The 23,989-nt window shown below is 45.3% G+C and overlaps 1 protein-coding gene across 4 annotated transcripts in view; it reads right to left on the bottom strand.

Annotated features, from left to right (window-relative positions):
• LOC147899912 (ATP-dependent zinc metalloprotease FTSH 8, mitochondrial-like) overlaps positions 1-23,989 on the bottom strand; it is a 59,791-nt gene that overhangs the window by 20,585 nt on the left and 15,217 nt on the right. For all 4 annotated transcript variants that reach the window (XM_087376988.1, XM_087376987.1, XM_087376990.1 and 1 more), the window contains one exon: positions 1,158-1,385. In XM_087376988.1, coding sequence (XP_087233114.1) covers positions 1,158-1,385 — 228 coding nt within the window. The remainder of the gene's footprint in view (positions 1-1,157; positions 1,386-23,989) is intronic.

The raw sequence follows: 23,989 nt of genomic DNA on the forward strand, positions 1-23,989 counted from the left end.
ATTTTACTCTGTCGAGGATTGATTGATTTCGAAGACTGCGAGAACCAAAAGCTGGCTTCAGTCTATCCAAAGCAGCGAGCTATTGCTAGCATTAGCAAAATATATATTGCAATCTAGCCATGAGCCAGAATTCAACCAAGTAGATAACGTCATGCCTCCATCAGTAAGGGAGGTTCCCTTGCCACTATGCAGATGGAGCATGTAGGCAGTAGTAGCTTAAATATAGTCATGTGGTACCAAGGTTGGTAGACTAGGTAATGCATTGGGTCTGAGGGGCGAAGTCTCGTCCTTCAAAGTTACTGCAATGTCTCTGGGAAAACAATCTACCAAATCCATCAACTTTAAGAACATGCCAAATGCATACTGTAAAGATGGACTTCTACCCAAACTTGCAAGTCACGCCATGACAGAAAGCTGTCTTAGGAAGAGGGCCAGAGGCCGGTTTCCATGCTCCCACTCCGATGGTTATCCCTGCCATTCCACCCATGGAAGGCTCAAGGAGCAGCTAAAAGGATTTATCCCCTTATGGAAGGCCAGGGAAGTGTTAGCTTTACTCAGCTTACAGCAGGGAAGCGCAGGAATGGTCACTAGCCCATGCATCTGACCTAATTGATCATAAGCAAGCTCAAGATGAACAGTGCCTGATAGGCTTTCCAAGAATGGAAGGTCAAGCTATGTACAGGAATGTGCCTGTGAGCAATTGGTATGTGTTGTATGTCAGCAGATGTGGCTGCTTCGTCTTAGGCTGCATGAGCCGTCACTCTGTGGTAAGCTAGCAGTGTAATGCAGATGACCTGACTGAGATCTTCAGAAAGTACAAACAGAAAGCTTTTGAGAAGAACCAAAATGCTTTTGACAAGGAAGTAGAAATTCCAGAAGAAAAGAAGACTGATAACTAAGAATCCAGGTATAAAAAGCCGTGCAGGCAACATATATGTTTCCAGTTTCCATCTGGCTTAAGATGTCTGCATTTCAGAACAAAAACAAAACAAACAAAAAATGCTTTACTACTTAATTGGAATGAATCAATACAAACATGCCAAATTCTAAAGGAAATTCGTAGAATACTACCTATTTTGATGAGATGCCTTTCTCAGAAACAAATGAGAAAACCAAAACCATACATATTCTTTTTTTAAGTTCTGACATCCAATTACCTCCTCAGAAGCCCGACCCCCAAGAATCATGCAAGTCATATCCAACAATTGCTCCTTCGTCATCAGAAGATTTTCATTTGGTACATATTGGGCAAATCCTAAAGCTGCAGTGCCCCGAGGCACTATGGTCACCTTCAGGAGAGGTTCTGCATGCTCCAAAAACCAGCCTGTCACTGCATGACCTGCTTCATGGTATGCAACAGTGTTCCTTTCTTCCTTGCTAATGACCTGAGTAAGAAGGACATAAAAGAAGAGCCAGTAAATTAATAGCCTATAAGGCTCCAGCAACCTACAACGTTTAACATTAGAGCCTGTACAGAATCCAGATAAGCCATCAAGCAGTGCCTCCAAAAAAAGCCACTCTCAACCTAAGACCTTAAGACACTGCTGTTCATGATAGCAATGTAGCTTTTTTTTTGGGTTCTCTTATTATGGGAATTGTGCAAGGGCCTTAAAAGAATGCTATCATAGAAGTGTAGCGTGAGAGGGGCTTTAAGGGTTGTCATAATCTAAGGGTAAGGTGTGAAGAGAGGGTTGTCACATCTCATGGCCTTTGGCAGGCTAGTGAAATTTTCACCTTGTTGACAACAAAAACGCATGCAGCATGAGTACATGCCCACATGCACCCCATGCAAGCACTTCTCTCGCACCTTCTGGAAGGTACCATGCAGATTTGCAGTGAGATGTATGTATGTCTCATGAAAGGTATTACACACATGATGTGACTGTGGGCTAGACGTGTCACACTTTAACACACAAGCCACCTAGGTTCTTTCTTCTATACATAAATGCATGCCCTGCAAAAAAGAACCAGATCCTCATATGGCCTCGTAGGCTACATGCATACATGCATATCAATATATACATGTATTCGCACGCATATGCGCGCGTGTATCATTTTTGTTATAATCTTTAGTTTTTATGAAAGCTGAAGTAAACTGTCTCAAAAAACTTCATTCCTTGAGTGCTATGATAACATTCTATGTTGCTCCTTGCAAAACTGTGATTAGCTCTAGGAGCTCACCCTACAAATCTAGATAATTTTTTCTCACTTACACCTGCTCTCGTGTACTCTAATCGCCCCCTTCATGCTGTCTTGGCCCTATTTCCATAGTTAAGATTTCCTCCTTGTGCTTCCCTATACAATGTTGAGCTGTTCCCCCTGTTTCCCACAGTTCCCGTGCTCACTTGCATCAGCTTTTTACTACCAACATTGACATCTAGGAATGAAATTTGGAGCTGGAACTGCTATCTGGCGTCTAGTTTGTGAACATCTGCACATCAAGGGTGTCCCCAAGATTCATTTTAGAGCCTTTATCTAGTGAGGGTGTGGAGATTCTACATCACCTGGGTGTGCCAATTTGGAGCATATCTCGTTGTCGTATGGAGATTGGTTGATAAATTGGGCTTCTACTATGGTTTCCTACTGGATTGTCTGCTTTGAATTATGGACATTGATGCTACTGACAAAGAAGTGTATGTGCCAGAGTCTACATGGAAGATCGGTTCTTGATTTCTAAGCTTCTCTATTTTCGGCTAAGTTTTAGCAACATATAGCTTCCAATCGTATTCTCAATGAGAGCAATACATACATTGACCAACTGGTATAACTCCAATCAAGACACGCACACGCACACACGCATGCATACAAGGGAAAATGTATAGAACTATTTATCCTTTTCCTAGAAGCTGTACCCTGCGGACCATGTTAATCAAATGCTTGTTTTTCAGGTTGTCTCTCTTTATGCATTATCTCACCCAAGAACAATCCAAGCCTATGATTCAGACTAAATCTTTAAGATTGTTGTATGTGGTATTAGAGCAAAATTTGGGATAATTGAGAATGATTTGCAAAGTTTTAATATGACTTACAGGTTTTGGTTTAAGTTGCAAAGTTGATATGAGTTCTTTGATTAAGAGCACAATCAAATTTGGAGAATTTCTTCAAGGCTTCCAAGTTAGCTATGCCGGGGATTTTGTCATTTACAAATACTCAATTCAAATCAACACAAATACATACGAAATCCTCACTCAATTTTTGCTGGAAACACAAATTTGACCAACTTGATTGTACAAAGGTTTGAAAGCCGGCAAAATAGTCACATGGTTCACTTGGATCTTGCCGATTACATGCATTGATTGTATGCTTGCTTCAAGCGATTGCTGGCTGATAGCTAAAGCACTGCAATAGTAGTCCTGACGATGAGCAAGATTTTGCCAATCATCTTGTTTGCTTGGTGATCGAAAGAAAGCTTAATTGACTGATTGATTCTATCTGTCAAATGAGCCCACCACAACAGTGCCAGTTGCAGAAATTTCACACTAACTAACTTTACCATCATGAGTGTGTAGTGCCGCTTATCTGTAATCCAGAAGTTTTCTTAGCCAAACCCTACCTGCAGCAGAAGATTAACAACCTAGGTTTACATAATACACACATCAAAATGTACTCCAAAATGGACCGAATCAAGTACAAATTACCCTCCAGAAGGTGCCACTGACAGCCTTGTGCTGCTACACCTTGCACCACAACTGAGGGTCAGACCTCTGTCTATCTGCTGCTTTATCTTCTCCTGCCACATGGCCACTTGTAGGCTCTTGGGGTCAAACTGAGGGCTCACATTTCTTGGCCAAATGCTTACAATACCCTAATTAGGACTTTTTAAGGGAGGGCTGAATTCCCTCCCCCCTTCTTGATTTGGCCAACTGAGAGGAAGAGACTGCTGGCTGACCCTTCCAGGGCCCTGGATGACCTGGCAAGTTCGCCGACCAGGTCTGCCAACCTGGACAACCAGGCCTTGCTAGTGTAACGCAGCTTCTTCCTACTACTCGTCGTTTCTCTCTGATAAATCTCTCCTGGTCGCAGGTAATTATCACGGGCGATGGCTTTTTGTTTTTTCCTCCCAGCCAACTCTCAGAGACCTGATGCGTGATTTTTCGTAACATCCATCGTTAATTTCTTCATCCTTATCCCTGAGACCCACAATTCCCTAGATAGTTCCTGGCCACATGTCTTCATTTTAGGCCCCTACTTAGATGCATCCTTTTTCACCCCTCTCTTGGAGTTCCTTTAAAAACCAATTGCCCCTTGGCAATTTGCACATTTAGATGCACCTAGGCCCTAGCCCTATTAGAACTACCTAGTCAATGCCATTACGCCCTCACCTAGGACCTTGGCAGTTACTTCTCTTGACCATTTAATTACGCACATTAACTATTACAAAAGTTGGTCATCTAAGAGAAAATGCCCACCGATCTATCCGAGGTCATGCTATCTCGGCTAGAGCATAACATTCCTTCCCTCTTCAAGCATCAGCGTCCTCGATGATGAAATCTGGGAACGCTCTCCGTAACTGGTATACGGATTCCCAGGTAGCTTCCGATAGAGGCTGACCATGCCATGCAACCAACACCGTGGGTATCTTCCGATTTCGTATTTGCATTGTTCCTCGGTCCAGGATTCTTGCTGGTTTGTGCCTTGCAATATCCTCTATCTCCTGAAACAAAACCACACCTTCGATTAGTGAGTCACCTGTATGCAAAAATTTCTTTAAGCGCGAAACATGAAAAACCGGGTGCACCTTACACCCCGGTGGCAATTCTAATTTATAGGCTACACTGCCTATTCTCTTTAGAATTAACCACGGCCCACAGTATCGAGGTGATAACTTAGCACACTCTCCTGAAGTCAACGACTTCGAGTGCGAAGGAATTCTAAGAAAAACTTTTTCTCCTTCTTCAAATACTCTTATAGACCGATTTTCATCCGCATACACCTTGGCTCTATCCATAGCCTGGCGGATATTAGCTCTCGCAAGTGCTAGCATCTCCCGCATCTGAACTACAAAGTTCGCGGCACTAGGCACTTTCTGAGGTACTCCAACTATAGTTGGATTGGCTGGCCTATAACCATAGTTCAGCTCAAACGGACTGAACCCAGTAGATGAATGTTTCCTATCATTGTAAGCAAACTCCAACAATGGCAACCACTTGTCCCATGTATGTTGCCTCAATGACACATATGCTCTCAGCATATCCTCTAAAGTCTGGTTGACTCTCTCCGTCTGACCATCCGTCTCAGGATGATCCCCACTACTCATTCCCAACTCAGTCCTTAGTGTCTCAAATACCGCTATCCAAAAATGACCGGTAAATCTAACATCTCTGTCTGACACTATGGATCTAGGCAATCCATGCAGAAGAAATATATGTCTAATGAACAAATCCGCCACTTGCGGCGCACTAACAGACTCTCTAGTCGGAATGAAGTGAGCCATCTTGGTTAGACGATCAACCACCACAAGGATAGAATTATACCCTCCTTGTGTTGCAGGTAGTCCTACAATAAAGTCCATGGAAATGCTCTCCCACTTACTTAGTGGTATCTCCAAGGGATGTAACAGTCCGGGTGGCTTCACCCGCTCGGCCTTACTTACCTGACACGAGAAACATCATGTCACATATTCATGAATATGCTTTTTCATCTTTGGCCAGAAGAAATCTCGCTTCACGAGATCATATGTTTTCTCGACACCTGGATGTCCCGCACACGGGCTATCATGGCACTGTCGAATGACTCTCTGCCTGAGATCATTCTGACCAGGTACTACAACCTTGCCATTTCTAACTAGCATACCATCCCTTATGGTATATCTTGCATAAGTTTGGCCTTTTCTGGATGCCAGGTCATCCTTTTCATTTTCCCCGGGTTTTAACACATGAGCCTTAGGCCATAAGCTCTGGACAAACTCATCCACCTTCTGAGTTTCTCTGATCTCGGTCATTAGAGCACTCTCTAATACCGTGAAACTCAGGTTGTGCATAATGCGAGACAACGCATCAGCTACCTTATTGTCTTTTCCTCTTCGGTACCGAATCGTTAGATTAAACTCCTGCATGAGCTCTGCCCACCTAGCTTGGCGGCCCCTCAAGTCAGGTTGTTTACAAAAATGTTTCAGAGTATCATGATCTACATCCACATAAAACTCTGAACCATACAAATAATGCCTCCATGTTTTCAAAGCATGGATAACAGCATACAACTCTAATTCATGAGTTGGCCAATTCCTTTGAGAGGGAGAAAGCTTCTTGCTTTCAAAGGCTACTGGCCTTCCCTCTTGAAGGAGGACTGCTCCTACCGCAATGCCACTTGCATCGGTTTCTAGGAACAACGGTTTCTGGGGATCAACTATTTTTACACCGGTCCTGAGACCACAGCTTGTTTTATGGTGTTAAAACTTTCCTGTTGATTATGTCCCCAAACAAAAGGTACTTTATCTAAGGTCAAATCAGTCAATGGCGATACTATTCCGGAATATCCTTTGATATACCTTCTATAAAACTGGACAAATCCCAAGAATGATCGCAAACGCGGTCAGACTCTGAGGGATTGGCCAAGTTAGTATCGCAGCCACTTTCTTCGGATCCATTTCTACCCCCTGTGGAGTAATTATGAACCCTAAGTACTTAAGCCTAACCATACACAGTATAGTTTTCTTTTTATTCACATAAAGACTGGGTTTCCTCAAAGTACTGAACACTACCCTTAAGTGTTCATGATGCTCAGTAACACTTTTACTGAATATTAGGATATCGTCAATAAAATGTACTACGAACTTTCCGATATACGGTGTAGTAAATCATTCATAAGCATGACGAAGGTCGCTGGAGCATTGGTAAGTCCGAAGGGCATTACCAAAAACTCATAATGACCAAATCTGCTCCTGAAAGCGGTTTTATGCACATCCTCGGCTCTAATCCGGATCTGATGATAGCCGCACTTAAGATCTATCTTGCTGAAAATCACGGCTCCATGTAATGCGTCTAGCAAATCATCAATCCGAGCCATCGGATACCTGTGCTTAACAGTGATATTATTCAATGCTCTGTAATCTATACAGAGGCGAAACGTATCATCCTTTTTCCTCTTTAATATCACTGGCGAAGCAAAAGGTGAGAAACTTGGTTGAATCTGCCCCAACTTGAGGTATTCTTCCAATTGCCTACGCACCTCCGCTTCTTCAGCAAAACTCATCCTATAGGGAGGTCTACTTACAAGTTCTGCCCCCGGGATCAGTTCAATCTTATGCTGAACTTTCCGCTCTGGAGGTAACCCATAAGGTAGTTCATCCCTAAAACATTCAGAGAACTCCTCTGTTATAAGATTAGCCAGCTTGGCCATCTCACCACTTTGCGTAACATCAGTGCTAGTCGAAGAATCATTCACCGACTCTACCGATGCTGTGCAAAGGTACAAAAACTCTACTTGAGCCTTTCTGATTTCCATCACGGAAACCAACGGTCCCTAAGGTATATCTTTTTCACCTCGCAAAACATAAAGCACATCATTCATCTTGAATTGATATACGTGCTTTTTCCAATCAATGGCTGGATTCTTCGTAGAATGCCACGCCATTCCCAGGGCTATATCTGCATGAGCAAGCTTGGTCATTTCAAAATCAAGCTTCTCAGCATAGTCCTGAATCCGAAGCTCCAACTGGGTAACCCTTTGGTCCCATACTTCAGTTGAACTTCCATCGCCCATCCTGACTGTATACGCATAGTCAGATGGACTTGTCTTTAGTTTCAGCCTCTTCACGAGCTTGGAGTTAATCACATTGTGAGTTGACGCTCAGTCAAACAACACAATGACATCATGACTGGCCACTTGCCCTTTCATTTTGATTAACTCCGTATAATTGAAGGCCGTATACCCCGTTGCTGCGGGCTTAGATAGGATGTTATCAGGTGCACTCGTCACTAACTTAGCAACAGATACACATAACAAACAAGGTACTAACCTCTGAGAAGGTCCCGCCAGTTGCATCTGCATATGTTCCGCACTGGGACTCTCCTGCATTTCTACGTCGCATTCAGATATTATCATATTAGCCGTGCGACGGTCTTTATTCAGTGGACAATCCTTCCACTGATGTCGCTGAAGGCAGCCGAAGCACAATCCTTCTTTCCTAGCTTTCTCCTTTTGTTCAGGGGTCAACGAGGACTTTGACCAAGCCTGGGCTGCCATGGAGTTATTTTCCTTTTCACCCCAACGGTGGTACTTGTTTTTACTGGTCCCTCAACCGGCTTCACCTGCTTGGTTTGGCCACTTGGCTGCGAGACACTTGTCTTTGAAACCCATTTCCTCTGAAATCCCCCTTTTCTCGGGTGCTCATACTGAGTCCCTGCCTGCACAAATCCACCAGATCTGCCTCTGGCATCCTCATAGTTCAGGGCTACTGCTATAGATTCATCTAGTGTAGTCACATATTTAGCCCGAACTTCCATCTTGATCTTGTCGTTCAGTCCATAGATATAGTCTTTTAACTGAACCGACATAGGGAGAGGGTCTGTTATTTTCATGACACATTCTCTGAATTTGTCAGTGTACTCTGCCACTGACAAGCTCCTCTGACGAAGACTTCTATAAGCATCCCAAGCTCGGGATTCTTCATCAGGTGGGAGAAAGTGTTTCTTGAATTCAGCTTTAAACCCTTCCCAGGTGGTTGGAGCAACTTGATCCTTCTGTTGCTTTATCCACCATCTGTCCGCTGCCTCAATAAACAGGTGTGTGGCCTCGCAGATTTTCTTTAGATCGGATCTAATCTCACAAATGGCGAAGGCTTCTTCCCACTTGTGCAACCAAACCTCGATCACATCAGAGCTGTGCTCGGTCATCCGACCAGCGTACTTCTCCGGTCTATAATTAGCGATATTAGGCACTTTGACCCTTGCGCGCTCTAAGGAATGTACACTGGGCTCTGGCTCAGCTAGAGCTTTGCCCTTATCAACCCTAGACGGTCTAGCCGACAAGGCTTGCACCATCTCCCTGATCTCATTTTGACCAGCATTCACTTGAAGTTGCTGGTTCATAATCTGCTGCAAAGCATCCTCTAATATCGAAATCCTACCAATCAAAGTAGGTGCTGCCTGATGTGACATCTGTTGTGTAGACTGTACTCTAGACTCACTAGGATTCACTCTTGAATTCTGTCCTTCTGCTTCCATAGGTTCACAGTGGAAGATGGGGTTTTTTTTTTTTTTTTCTTCCTTTGTTGGGGTTTTTTTTTTTTTTCTTTTTAATGATGGATTTCCCCCTTTTTCTTATACACAGAAAAGATAAACGACAATCCCTGCTGAAAGAACGAATTAACTGCAACTCAGAATTTTTTTCGAAAGAAAATGCTTCCTGGATTCAAGTCTGCCATCACGTGTGCGTTGATCGACAAGGCCAAGGGATATTAAGAAAAACTTCGGGTCTTTCATCGTCGCCTCCTTCTCCGCTATCTAGCTCCAAAATTCGACGCAAAAAAAACATGTCTGACTACCGACGCTACGTTGCCAAACGGAATCTGAGCAGGGGACGGCTAAATTTGTTGACCATAAATTCTTTCGACGTCAGCAGCGTTCCATCTCACGTCCAGCTCGACCCCTCTGCGCTGCAGTTTCGATTGGAAAAACCCCCGATTGAAGGCTCGCCACCAGCTGTTCGTTATCGTCTGTTTGCGTTAGATTGAAGGTGGCGGCTATTCGTCTGCATCGCGTGTCTGCCTGGTGCAGGCAACGAACAAGACCGCACCTCAACTATTTCTCCCTCTTCGTTGACGCAGACTACACGCTCCGTTGCGAAGGCATCGAACGCACGAGAGGGAAGGTAATCAAACGGAGAACGACGAGGTATCGCAAGCTTTGCGTGGTAACGCCAAAATTAAATGGATATCAAAGTGCGCTGCTCCTTTCCCGTCGATCCCTAGGCTCTGATACCAAATGTAACGCAGCTTCTTCCTACTACTCGTCGTTTCTCTCTGATAAATCTCTCCTGGTCGCAGGTAATTATCACGGGCGATGGCTTTTTGTTTTTTCCTCCCAGCCAACTCTCAGAGACCTGATGCGTGATTTTTCGTAACATCCATCGTTAATTCCTTCATCCTTATCCCTGAGACCCACAATTCCCTAGATAGTTCCTGGCCACATGTCTTCATTTTAGGCCCCTACTTAGATGCATCCTTTTTCACCCCTCTCTTGGAGTTCCTTTAAAAACCAATTGCCCCTAGGCAATTTGCACATTTAGATGCACCTAGGCCCTAGCCCTATTAGAACTACCTAGTCAATGCCATTACGCCCTCACCTAGGACCTTGGCAGTTACTTCTCTTGACCATTTAATTACGCATATTAACTATTACAAAAGTTGGTCATCTAAGAGAAAATGCCCACCGATCTATCCGAGGTCATGCTATCTCGGCTAGAGCATAACAGCTAGAGTTCTTGTAAAAGCCCTCTTCTTGCCAGCCCTGTTCCACCCTTGTTAGGGCCCATGTACCATAGCAGTCACACCTGCACATAGGGTCACATCCAAACCCAAGAAGGATCTTCTCATACTACCCATGTGGCAGCCCATCACCCACAGGGCATGTTATCATTCTGCCTATGTGGCAGCATGATGCTGTCCACAAGGTATCACTAACAGACTATTTCTTGCCCACATGGTATGCTGGTTATATGCCCATATGACAGGGCTCTCTTTCCTGTATGTCCTGCAGGTGTCACTCCCCTATGTCCACCCTTATGTATGGGGACTTAAAGGAGGGGAGTTGTCCCATCTATCCCAACACCAATGCATGCAAATGCATGGAGAACGTTGAACACATGCACTGTTTTGCACGCTTTCTATGGGTCTCCAACCGACAGAAGATACACGAAAAAGTGCATACCAATGATGGAATTTGCCTACAATAATGCTAAGCATACGGCTACTAGTTCAGCCCCTTTATTCTTATGTATGGATATCAACCCAGTAATCCTGCGATGGCTGAATTGAAGGGTATACAGCTAGGTGCAGCTAAAGATTTCTTGAAAGGACATGCAAGAGATCCTAGTGATTGTACGAGAATCTATTAGGAGTGCTCAAGATAGAGCACGCTTTATGCTAATAGACGGCTTTCGCCCAAACAGTTTTCTCAAAGAATGGATTCAAAACGCTACGGACGGAGTTAGTCGAGAAATTATCCCCTAGGTACTATGAACCCTTCTTGATCTTGTTAAAAATCAATGAGGTTGCCTTCAAAGTAGAATTGCCTCCACATGTAAAAATTCACCCGGTCTTTCATGTCAATAGACTGAAATAGGTGTTGGGGGGTAGATATACTCTTGTCTCGGCCCAAAAACTTATGGAAGTTGAGGACTTGATCTATGTTCCACATGAACCTGAAAGAGCTCTCTATTCCGGAGTTCAAAGTCCACTGGAAGGATAGGTCTGAGGAGGACTCAACTTGGGAGTCAATTATTCGTTTGCAAAAGAACTTCTCTGATTTTGTTTAAGAGTAAATACTTCTAAGAGAGGAAGGTGTTAGAGGTCAACATCTCCTGATGTCACCTAGAGAGAGGGCGTTGCTTGTGGGTGTGCCCGCCCAATGAGTGAGGCTAGGGTAGAGAGTGAGGGCCTGCGTTGAGGATGTGCCCTGCCCCCATGAGAGTAGGTGTGGTTTCTAGTGCCTCATGTGGTGCCATGTAGGCCACGGATGTTCTCAGGTGAGGTGAAGGGTTGTGTGAGCAGGTGCATCTCACCTTGCTGCCCTTAGCGCCTCCTATGGGCCCCTTTTTGTGGGCTGTAGAGCAGTGGGTGGGGCTTCCTGCAGGTCGGCCACCTTGGCTGGATATAGCCCCTGTTTTGAGGGGGGGTGCACCTCTCTTAGGGCCTGGACAGCCCTATATGAAGGACTGTAGGGTCGGTCCCCTAGGGCTGTGGGTCGGCCCATGTCGGCAGGCTGGTCAGCCCTGCCCTTGCTGGCTGTGGGTCGGCCCATGTCGGCAGGCTGGTCGCCCCCCCCCCCTCCGTGTTTTCATCATCTCATTGCGGTGCCTGGCAGAGGAGCAGAACCAGCCCAGAGTAGCACTTGAGGAGCAGGGTAGTGGAGCAGTTCATCCACTCCCTTGAGCTCCCGTTCTTGTGGTTCTTGAGCTGTTTGTCTGAGCTCTCGACGAGCAGCCTGTTGGTTCCGAGGTTTTCCCCCAGTTGTAGCCGGGTTTTCTCCAGAGATCACTTGCAATTCTCTTGTGCCTCTCTCTCCTTTCTCTCCTTCTCAGTGTGGTGTGTGTGTGAGGCGTGCTCTCTCTCTCTTCCATTCATTTCCGCTGCACTTCTCATAGAAGGATGTTATGTACTTGGATGCTAATCCTCGGATTAGTACACTCAATCCAATAGAGTTAAGAGGGCCTACAATTAAGGGAAGCAAGCTAACGTGGGGCGAGGGGACTTAAAACAATAGCATAGGGCTAGTTGGCTACATTTAGCCAAAACGCTTTCTAGAAAGCAGTACGTGGATCACCAGATACTATGGGCATAGCCTTGTGGAAGTCTGATCTCTAGCCCGCGTGCTCGAGGTTGGCTAGAAGGTGAGTCCCCTGCTGATTTTTATTTTGGTTTTGCTAATCATGTTTGGACTGTGTTTAGGATTAGATACTAGCGTGAATGTTTCATAGTCCGTTGGCAAGTGCATGTATATGTTGGAGAAATCATAGCGAAAGAGTGTGTTGTGTGATGTGTTGTACTAGGAGATCTAGAAGAGGTTTGATGTGTGAGTGTCATCTTGGGAATTATCCCATATGCGCTTGGTGCCACTGTGTGTGTCTAGCCTATAAAGGCTTGTACTTCACTTGTCGCATTGAAATGAATGAAAGCCTTTCATGGTGTAATACATTCGAGTATCATTCCTCTCTCTCTCTCTCTCTCTCTCTCTCTCTCTCTCTCTCTCTCTCACACACACACCATGTTTCCTTCATGGTATCAGAGTAGGTCACTCCTATCCTAACCCGCCCTACCACGTCATCAAGCCCTAACCCTAACCCTGCTCAGCTCTCTCCTATGCAACCGCCTCTATTCCGTCTCTTCTCTTGCAGCCATTTGCATCTGTTTTCACCTCCTTCCACAGCCTGCATTCATTGCCGCCTTCATTCGAGCCCTCTTGGAGATGTAGCTAGGCCCCTGCCTCCCTTGCTTGCTGGTCAGCACACCCTACAAGGTGCGCCTGCACGTGCAGACCCTCTAGGTTGTTTTGTAGCCTTCTATTGCTGAATTTAGGGTTTTTGAGCAGCTGCTGCATAGACCCCTTCAACAGAGCCATTTCTGAGCTGTTTTGAAGCTTCCAGCATACATATATCAGCCGACTTTTAGCATGGTGACTTGCTAAAGCAATTCGGAGCTGTCCTGGTGAACCGCCTTGCATATTTGGACCTGCTGCAGCGTTTCTGTAAGAAAATAATACAACGTCTGCGCTCAACAAATAACAGGATCTCATACGCAAGAGAGAAAACAAGATAGTATGGAGAATCAAAAATTTGATTACTGTAGAACTGATACAATAGATGGCGCTGCCTCCTAGCCGTGCGCTCCTGTGAAAGAAGCTTCGATGGCGTGCCGGAAACAGTAGAAGACGGAGGCTGGATGCTAAGGAATCAAGGTTGCTGTAGCCAATGATGAAATGGGCTTCACGGGCTTGCTCTTATATAGCCACCAGTCGTAGTCGGTTAGGCTCAATTGGGTGGCCGACCCAGTCCGCCCAAAACGGTCGACTGGGGGTCGGTCCCGAAATAGGCCATCGACCATACGATGAAACCAGTGCCCAAAACAAAGCAACTGACCTACGGTTATAATTCGGCCCACAGCCATCCGGGATCATCTGAGGCTCCAAGCGGGCCCCGCAACCCGAGAGTGGGCTGCCCCAAAAAACGCTCCGTCTACCCTTGGTGCGGTCAGTCAAGGGATGCCTTCCCGCACTTGCATGTAGCCTAGTTGACGGTGTGCCAACTCTATCTGAAGCCGTCCAACCATCAAGCCACACATGGTCCCCATCTGGTGTCCAAACCAGGACCTACCGGATAACCGAGCTACTCAAATGCCTTCTCCTCATATGGAGGGCTTACAAGTAGAGTTAGCTGGTTCCCGCGTAGTTACACGAGAGTGGAGCATTGATATCTAACACCCCCCCTCAATGTCCACCCGCAAGTGAACTTACTTTTTCGGTCCAATGCCAAGTCGATGAAGATGCGTCTCCAGCAAGTCTCTTCCAAGAGCCTTCGTGAAGATGTCCGCAGCATTCTCTGTAAGTTGGACACTACACCAAGTCGACCTCTCCATCCATGATGAGCTCGCGTACAAAGTGATATTGAATCTCAATGTGTTTTGTGCGAGCGTGGAACACCGAGTTCTTTGCAATCGCCATGCGACTCTGATTGTCACATGATAACTGCGTAGGCTTGTTCTGCACTCACCCATATCCCCCAAAATCCTTCTCAACCACACTGCCTCGCAAGAAGCAAAGCATGTAGATTTGTACTCGGCCTCGGTAGAAGAAAGAGCAACTGTGGGTTACTTCTTGTTGACCCATGACACAACTCCAGATCCAAGTGAGAAACAGTACCCTGTCACTGATCCCCTGCTGTCCACGTCTCTTGCCCAATCCGAGTCACAAGATCCGGTCAAGATGTTGCCCTTGGTATAGGTGATGCCATAATTAAGTGTGCCTTTGATGTATTTCAGCACCCGCATCCCTGCTCTCCAATGGTTCTCCCGGGGCTTATTGAAAAACCTGCTTAGTACACCAGTTGCAAAACTGATGTCCAACCGTGTGTTGCACAGGTAAATCAAGCTGCCCACAAGCCTTCTGTACTTCGCTTCGTCCACCAGTGGTGATGACTCCTCGTTTGAGAGCTTCGCGTCAACCTCCATAGGGGTACCAACTGTCTTGCACTCAGCCATGCTAAATGCCTTCAGTATCTCTCCAGCATACTTCAGCTGTGAAATGAAGATCTGTTTCGGCTCCTGCCAAACTTCAATCTCCAAACAAAAATGCATCAGTCCGAGGTCTGTCATTTCAAACTCTCTTCCTAGCAAATGCTTCATCTGCGAGATCTTCTCTTCATGGTTCCTTATTATGACAAGGTCGTCCACATAAAAGACCACGATCATACACCTGCCTCCTTCTCTGAAGATATATAAATTTGCATCCGATGAGCTCCTCCTGAACCCCTTTTGCAGAAAGTAGGGATCAATTCGTTGGTACCACGCTCGTGGAGTCTGTTTCAGCCCGTAAAGTGCCTTCTTTAGTTTGCAGAGTTTACCTTCTGAATCGGGGATCTCAAAACCTGGTGGTTGTTCCATGTATACCTCCTTGAGATCTCCATTCAAAAAGGCAGATTTCACATCCATTGGAAACACAGGCCAACTTCCCTGGGCAGCTAAAGCCAAAACGCTGCGAATTGTGGTTAGTCGAGCTGTGGGAGCAAAAGTATCCTGATAATCAAAACCATGTACCTGTGCAAATCCTTTTGCCACGAGCCGAGCCTTATACTTATCCAACGTGCCGTCGAACTTGTACTTGATCTTGTACACCGACTTGGTCCCAATTACCTTGCGCTTTGATGATCGATCCACAAGGTCCCAAGTGTTGTTCTTCATTATGGAGCCATACTCCGACTGCATAGCCTTCATCCACCTAAAATCGCCCTGTGCCTCTTCAAGACACTTGGGTTCATCAGCACGGATCACTTCTGTCATCAAAGCATAGTTGACCAAGTGTTCCTACGCCCTTCTTTGCTCCTCTAATCTCTTGGATCGGCGGTATTCGGATGATTCCTCCTCAATGGCTGGAGGTTCTCTGCCGTCCAAAAGCTGCTTTACCTACTTCGGGAATGGCCGTTGCCGTTGTGGTTCTGCAGGCTCTTCTTCATCTTCTTTGTCTTGAATCCTCCCAAGCACCGTTGGGGGAGTTCGGTCTGCTATTGGTGGCGGTACTGGATGGATATCTTGATCCTGGTTGTCTAGGAAGAAAGCATCCTCCTCTAATTGATGCGGCTGTTCTAAGAAGACCACATCACAACTTACAATTACCTTCTTGGTAACAGGGTTATAGAGACGGTAACTATTCGCATCTTCACTGTAGCCTAAGAAAATACACTTCCGGCTCTTCGGTTCCCATTTGGTCCTGGTAGCATCAGGGACATGCACAAAACAATCACATCCAAAAACTCTGAAATGTGCAGCTGAAGGTTTCTTACCAGAAAAGGCTTGCAGTGAAGTCATCCCATTCACAGCCTTCGTGTAGCTATGATTGAGGATGTAAACTGCAGTGTTACATGCTTCAGCCCAGAAAGTCTTTGGCAAATCTTTCCCTTTCATCATACTCCGACCCATTTCGCAGATGACGCGCATCTTGCGTTCTGCTACTCCATTTTGCTGTGATGTATGTGGCAAGGGTTTCTGCCTCTTGATTCCGTGACTTTTGCAGTAACTTTCGAATTCAGTCGATGTGAACTCTCCACCTCTGTCTGATCTCAGCTTCTTCACCTTCCTCCCCGATTCTTTCTCGACCATTACATGCCATTCCTTGAACCTACTGAAAGCCTCGTCTTTCGTCTTCAGGAAGTATATCCATATCCTTCTACTGTAGTCGTCGATCAGCGTCATGAAGTAGAAGGAACCACCCAAGGCTTCCGTCTCCATCTTTCCACAGAGGTCCGTGTGAACGAGCTCTAGAGGAGCCTTTGCCCTGCTGGCCTCTTTAGGAAAGGGTTGTCGATGCTGCTTGTCCATCATACGAGCTTCACATACATCAAGCAAATCTGAAATTTCTGATAGGTCTGCAATCATTCCACTTTTATGTATCTCCTTCAAAGAACTAAGGTTAAGATGACCAAACCTCTCATGCCACAGCTTAGTGTTCTTCACATCCGCTCGAGCACTGAAAGCTGAGAGTTCGTAAATATTGTTGCGCCGTGTACCTTTACCAACGACCTTCCCTTGAAGATCCAAGATCTGTGCACCATTCTTATCGAATTGAACTTTGAGGTCCCGATCCGTGATCGCAGAAACGGACAACAAGTTCCTCTTGATATCTAGCACATAAAGAACATCGGACAACTGTTTTACAACTCCATCTGACTTGAGAGCAATCGTACCTTTTCCTTTTGCTGGACATTTTGCATCATTGCCGACTGCTACCATGATGTCATTCCCTACCGGCTGTAGAGAGGTATACTAATCCTTCCCAATCTCCTCAATTGCAACGAACAGCTCTATTGGTACTGCCTGCGCGCTGTTGCTGACCTTTCTTCACTCCGTTCTTCTCATCTGCAATCTTCTTGCGGCACTCATTCTGCTTGTGTCCTATCTTGTTGCAATAGAAGCACTTAATCTTCTTCTTTCTCTTTTTATCATCAGAAGAAGATGGGTTACCAGAGTCCTTACCCTTACCTTTCTTTGATCCGGTTCAGAAAGCCGAGTCTTCTCCAGTCCTCGTCTTTTGACGCATCTCCTCCTCTAGAAGCATCGCGCTGAAATCCTCAAAGTTGAGGGACGGATTTCTGTTCTGCGTATTCAACGCCGTAACAAGACCGTCGTACTTTGGTGGGAGAATCTGTATGCACCTTCGTGCTAGATTCTTGCTCGTGATGGTAATGCCAATCGCAATCATCTGATCGCGCAGATTCTTCACCCTAGTGATGAACTTCTCTGCCGCTTCAGACTCAGACAACTTCTCATTCGCGAGTTGAGTCTCCAAATTCTGAATCCACGTCTGATGCGTAGTCTCGTACTGATTGTTCAAAACCGTCCATGCCTCCTCCGCTGTAGTGACATGTTGAATTAACGCCATGACAGAATCACTAACACTGCAAACAATAGAACACAACGCATCTGCATTTCTTCTTGTCCACGCGAGAATCTCATCCGCAGTTGATACGATCTGTTGTCCTGCATTGGCTAGATCCGGTTTCGAAACCGGCCTCACGTCCACCCCAGTAGCAGTGTCCCAAAGCTCATATGCGCTTAGGATGGTCTTCATCTTGAACTTCCAGAGAGGATAGTTAGAGCTGTCCAACTTTTCGCTTTCGCCAAACGGTGGGATTCGCAGTCTTGCGGGCTGGGCCATCTCTCACAATCTGCTCGCAAACAGAAACACACTACCAAATCTTCTTGTTAGAGTCCAAGCTCTGATACCATGTAAGAAAATAATACAACGTCTGTGCTCAACAGATAACAGGATCTCGTACGCAAGAGAGAAAACAAGATAGTATGGAAAATCAAAAATTTGATTACTGTAGAACTGATACAATAGATGGCGCTGCCTCCCAACCGTGCGCTCCTGTGAAAGAAGCTTCGATGGCGTGGCGAAAACAGTAGAAGACAGAGGCTAGATGCTAAGGAATCAGGGTTGCTGTAGCCAGTGATGAAATGGGCTTCACGGGCTTGCTCTTATATAGCCACCAGTCGTAGTCGGTTAGGCTCAATTGGGTGACCGACCCAGTTCGCTCAAAACGGTCGACTGGGGATCGGTCCCGAAATAGGCCATCGACCATACGATAGAACCGGTGTGCAAAACAGAGCAACTGACCTACGGATATCGTTCGGCCCACAGCCATCCGGGATCATCTCAGGCTCCAAACGGGCCTCGCAACCCGAGAGTGGGCTGCCCCGAGAAATGCTCTGTCTACTGAAGCCGTCTAGCCATCAGGCCACACATGGCCCCCATCTGGTGTCCAAACCAGGACCGACCGGATAACCGAGCTACTCAAATGCCTTCTTCTCATATGGGGGGCTTACAAGTAGAGTTAGCTCGTTCCCGCGTAGTTACACGAGAGTGGAGCATTGATATCTAACAGTTTCGAGCAGTCACCGCCCACAAGAGCTCCCATTTCCGTTCAGTTTTGCATTTCAGAGAGAGAGTGAAGAGTTGAGTGATCATCTAGCAAAGTTTCAATCTCTTGCTCAACAACTCTCAAGTTTGAAAAGCGCGCCTGATGATGAAGATAAGAGGGTGGTCCTTATGAAGAGTATGCACGGGATACCTCGATTTGAGCAAACTCTTGAAATTCTACGCCTTGCCACTACCACATTTGATGATATGGTGGCTCTACTCATTGAGAAGGACCGTCATAATAAAGAAGCCATTCTTGCCTCTGCTGGTTATCATGCAATTGCTTCCACAAGCAAATGGAAGACCAACAAGAATATTATTTGCGGGTTTTGTAGAATATTATTTGTAGGTTTTGTACGAGAAAAGGACATGTTGAGGCTAATTGCTTCAAGAAGAAAGAACAAGAACAAGAGAAGCACCATGCCAACAATCTTATTGCTGAAGACCAAGCTGAACCTGAAGAGCCCCCAGAACAAGAGAAGCACCATGCCAATCTTATTGCTGAAGACCAAGCTGAACCTGAAGAGCCCCCTACGGAGATACATGCAGCCATAGCTGAGGTTCATGGCCTCTCTCTCGATGAGCATTATGACTAGGATTCTTGGGCTATATGATATGTGTTTTTGTGTTGAGTCAATAAAGGTTCTCAGCCTTGAGAAGTCCCTCTAAAATGATTGTATTTGGAGGAATAAGGGGTACTCTTCCCTGGGTTGTCCCCCAAAAATGATTGTATGGGTTTTTACTTTGGTATGATGGAATTGACCACCCAATTCAAAGTAAGGGGTGACGAGTGATGGTCTACCCTTGCCAATCGCAAGTTGACTGAGAAGTCACTATTATAACATATATTTAATAACCAACTGGCCACAACTTACTTGTTTCTTTTCTATTCGTGTATGTCTGCACATAACCTCAGTCTCGACCTGAGGTACAAACTAAGAACGTACTTGTTTATTCTTCTTTTTCATACGCCTGTCCATATGCTCCATATCCTCTCAGCTGGACTTGAGGTGCAATCTAGTGAGAGGATGCGACAAGCTAGGTTCTGCAATGAAGGATTCAAAATCCCAAAAAATCTCCTGTAAGAGCGAGCAACCATCCCGTTGTCTCTTTGTACTAGAGAAATTGCCAAGAGAACTTAGTACTTAAAAGTTGCAAGTTATAAACCTTTTATGTAAACTTGCTTGGTTGAGAATAAGGCAATCCTCTGTTATCGTTCGAAGCTTATACATAATCTCATATAATAGACCCATTGTACAACCCTCATTGCTAAAGCTACAAAGCACGAAGTACAAGGGCTCTATGGAAAATGAATGCCGAGGGCTTCTTGCCAAAAACGATTGTTAAAAGTAATTCCCTCCATGTTATGTCTGACAGTTAACCTTGATCCAATCAATCTAAACTAGTCAACATGCGACAAAGGGTCCCTTTGGTCTTTACCAACCTATGAAAATTAAGCCCTTGTAAGTCAAGAATAAAATATAATTTGAAATCTGGATTTTGCAGTAGTATAGACTGTAGACATTAGAGTCTAGATCTACTCTATTCCAAAATCCAATAGAAGAGCACTTAATCATTTCAAGAATCATAATTAATAAATTATAACTCATGAATCATACTTGCCAGGAACCACGAAGATGTAGCCAAATCGTATCTTCGTCAGTCTCACAAGCTCCCACTTCCAAATAGGGCTAGCGCATGTGGCTTATGAATAATATAAGTCACTAATTGCATTAGTTGCTCTACCATAGTGACACCCAAGGTAACTTTTCAATATCCTCCATCATCAAATCAAGAGTGTGAAGTACCAGGGGTCCACACAATCTTGGGATACTTCTCCTTTCCATGCTCTTGCAATTGGAGCCATTGTCGCTGATGAATTGCATCACATTGTCTTCACCAACCTCCCTAATGGCCACATCCTATGATGTGAATGCCGGCATGTGAAGCATCGATCACCCTCAATACGATGCTTTGCCCACAAGTCACTAAGAAGTTAATCATATGCCTCCTCTTTATGTCAATCCATCCATCGGAGACTATGGTGCATCCATACCATTCCCAAGCCTCCTTCAAGTCTTCTTGATCAATCCCACTTGCTTCTTCAGACATGTGGGTCTGGAGAGCCTCAAAACTAGCAAGTGCAGGCGATGATGCTCCTGTTTAAGCAATAGAGGTATGTGCCTGTGATGTCGATGGAGTATACGCATGCCTCTCCTCTTGTGAGAGTAACACACACAAACCCTCCACATCCCTAGTATCTGCATGGGATGATGTAATTGTTGCATCGATGCCCTCCTTTTGCAGCTCCATCAACACCTTAGCTTGAACAATCTAATAGGTGATTGTAGGATGGAGAAGGGATCGAATCTCAGCATATATGGATGGGTACCTCAATATGCCAAGATCCCCTCGGGAATGGCATGGCAACTCTTCGTATCATGGCCTCCCTCCCATAAAAAGTATGCTGGAACTTGAGGAGCTGTTCTAGTCAGACCAGTCAATGTCTTTGCATAGAACTTGCATACCATCTTCTTTGTGTTAGATGTGTTGTATCTCTTTATGAAGACAGTATCCTGCCATACATAATGCCTAGTATGGGATGAAGAAGGCCGACTCCTGAAGCAAAGGGAGAGTTTAGAAAATTGAGATAACTTAGAAGCAAGGGGAGTTACTGCAGCCTGCTGCAGGAAGGAGGAAGCAAGTGAGGGATTGCAGGCCCAACAGGAGAGGCTACTGCAGAGAACTAGCTGGCTGTCAGAACAGCCAGCCTGGGCTTCCAAAAGCCCCAATAGATGGCAAAGGGAGATGGCATCTGGCTGCTGGCTGAAGCACAGCAAGTTTGTTTCACACGTTTGGAGGGATATGATTAATGAGCTGGACACGAACCCAAATCTGAGTACAGCTTGGCATCCGAAAAATGATGGGCAAGTGGAAAGGGTCACAATGGTTGGAATGCTACCTTAGGCATTATGTTTGTGACCAGCAGACTAAATGGCTAGATTGGCTATGTGTTCCAGAATTCAGTTATAATTGACTCCCCACATGTCAATGAATATGACCCCTTTCCTTGCTCTTATGGTCATGAACCACTCCAGCATTCCAACAATATCTAAGGGCAACAAATGTACCTGCCGTCCAAGATCAGTTGCTTGTAAGGGCAAAAAGGACCATATGAAAACATCCCATGAAAAAATGGAATATCATCCTGATAAAAACAGGTCACAAAGGGACTTTGTTGTTGGAGATTATGTATACCTAAGGTTGCACCTCATACATACTCCAGGTTGAAAAATCACTTAAAAGTTGACTCCAAGGTTTATTGTCCTTTCTTGCTGTCCACAAGAGAGGAAAACTGGCTTACAGATTGGCTTTGCCTTCAAACATAAAGATGTGCAGAGTATGTCATGTTAGAATGCTACAAAGGTGTGTTGGGAAAAATGATCATACTTGTCCTACTTGAGCTCCACTTGAAGATGAAGGTGAATTAGTTTTGGAACCAGCATTTGTTATTGGGTCAGGAGTTGACGGTTCATAAGGAATTTTGGTCAAATGGAGGGGTCTACCTGAAGACGCCAATAAATGGGTGCCAGATTTGGGACTGTGTTAAGGCTGTTTTCCGATTCAGTCATAAGAGACAATTATGATGGTGGGAATGTGAACTGTTTATTTATGCAACAGTCAAGACAGGCAGGTGAGTTGCTTCAATTTTTCAGGGCTAGCCCCAGTTTTGAAAAAAAACAGCCATATCAGATTGAATTTAGACGCTAGTTATGGAAATTTTGATGAGTACCAATTCCACGTTGCAGTATGAGTACACCTATATGGCTAGCCCTAAACTTTTATGTACATTATAACAGTAGCCCATACGGTTCCTATCTTTTGGCTTTGGACATTCTAGCTCTTTCCCAAGCCTTGGGATGTCGGTTAAAAAGCCAATCTCACATGAGAGTTTATGTTGTACTCTAGTTAGATGTTTTATCCTTAAATGGCACTTAATGTTCTTGATTTTCACTGAATTCAATATGAGTTCTTGCTGTCTAATGTCTTGCCTTTATTGGGCCTTGGCATCTGATCAATTGATGAATTACTAAATGGTCTCAATGCTCATGGGCCTCTTTAGATTTTTGCAGATATTAATAAATCTCTCCCTACCTCCCTACCTCTACCTCTCTCTCTCATCGACGATGGGTTGGCTTTTGGACACACTAGTGAGAGCACCTTTTTTGGGGGGAATGATCTTTCAGCGATAGAATGGAGGAGATTCGAGCGACTACAAGTGACTATCGGAGCTAGGATGATCCGGAGTAAGCCCTCACTTCCTCTTCAGATAGTGCAGGCAGAGTTCACCATGACACCTCTCCAAGTTGATGCCATTTTTCAGACAGTGGCATTCCTCCACAAAGTTTGGGCCCTACCCACTGGAAATTACCGAGGCAAGCACTAGAGTCATCTAGATGTCTAGCAGAGAGCGGGGTCGATATAGTATGGTATGGACTCGTATGGACTCATATCCACATGGTTTGCCAACCACAGTATTCAAATGGACCGGCTTCCACCCTTTCACTATAGCATGGATGCAATGCCCGAGTCAGATGCCATGAGATGATATTAACAGTATCATACGGTTAGACCTCCTCCAGCTCCATACGTCCCGGACTTGGGGGGGACCACGAGTTCATTGTCCCCCACCAAGATCCAATTCTATCACGACTACTTTTCTTGATGGTATCAAAGGATGGACTCATCATCACGCCCCAGTACATTGAGGACAGAGGAGTCTCACATGCATTGAGAATTGCCATTGGACAGATGCAGGTCTCGTCCCATCAGCTGAGGACTGAGGCAGGTAGAGCTGAAGGCATATATGCCCTGAGAACAGCGGATCTACAGGTTATGCACACTCAAGGAGATTGAGAAAAAGAAGCATTTTCTATGTATCTACCCAACATACTATGAGATCCGGGGAAGATACCATTGCCTCTTTCAGGAGAGGCACGGCTTTGGTCCACTCTCACGATTGATCAACTTCCATGAGCAAGGTCTGCATTGGGCTCTATCTAATTGAGATGCGACGACACAGGGAGACACTATTGTGGCAGATTAGAGAGCAGCATAAGGCGACAGCGGCACAGGTGTTTGAG

Source organism: Dipteris shenzhenensis, chromosome 7, assembly GCF_047967505.1.
Source record: "Dipteris shenzhenensis isolate YYH24624 ecotype China chromosome 7, Dip_SZ_1.0, whole genome shotgun sequence".
Classification (NCBI taxonomy): domain Eukaryota; kingdom Viridiplantae; phylum Streptophyta; class Polypodiopsida; order Gleicheniales; family Dipteridaceae; genus Dipteris; species Dipteris shenzhenensis.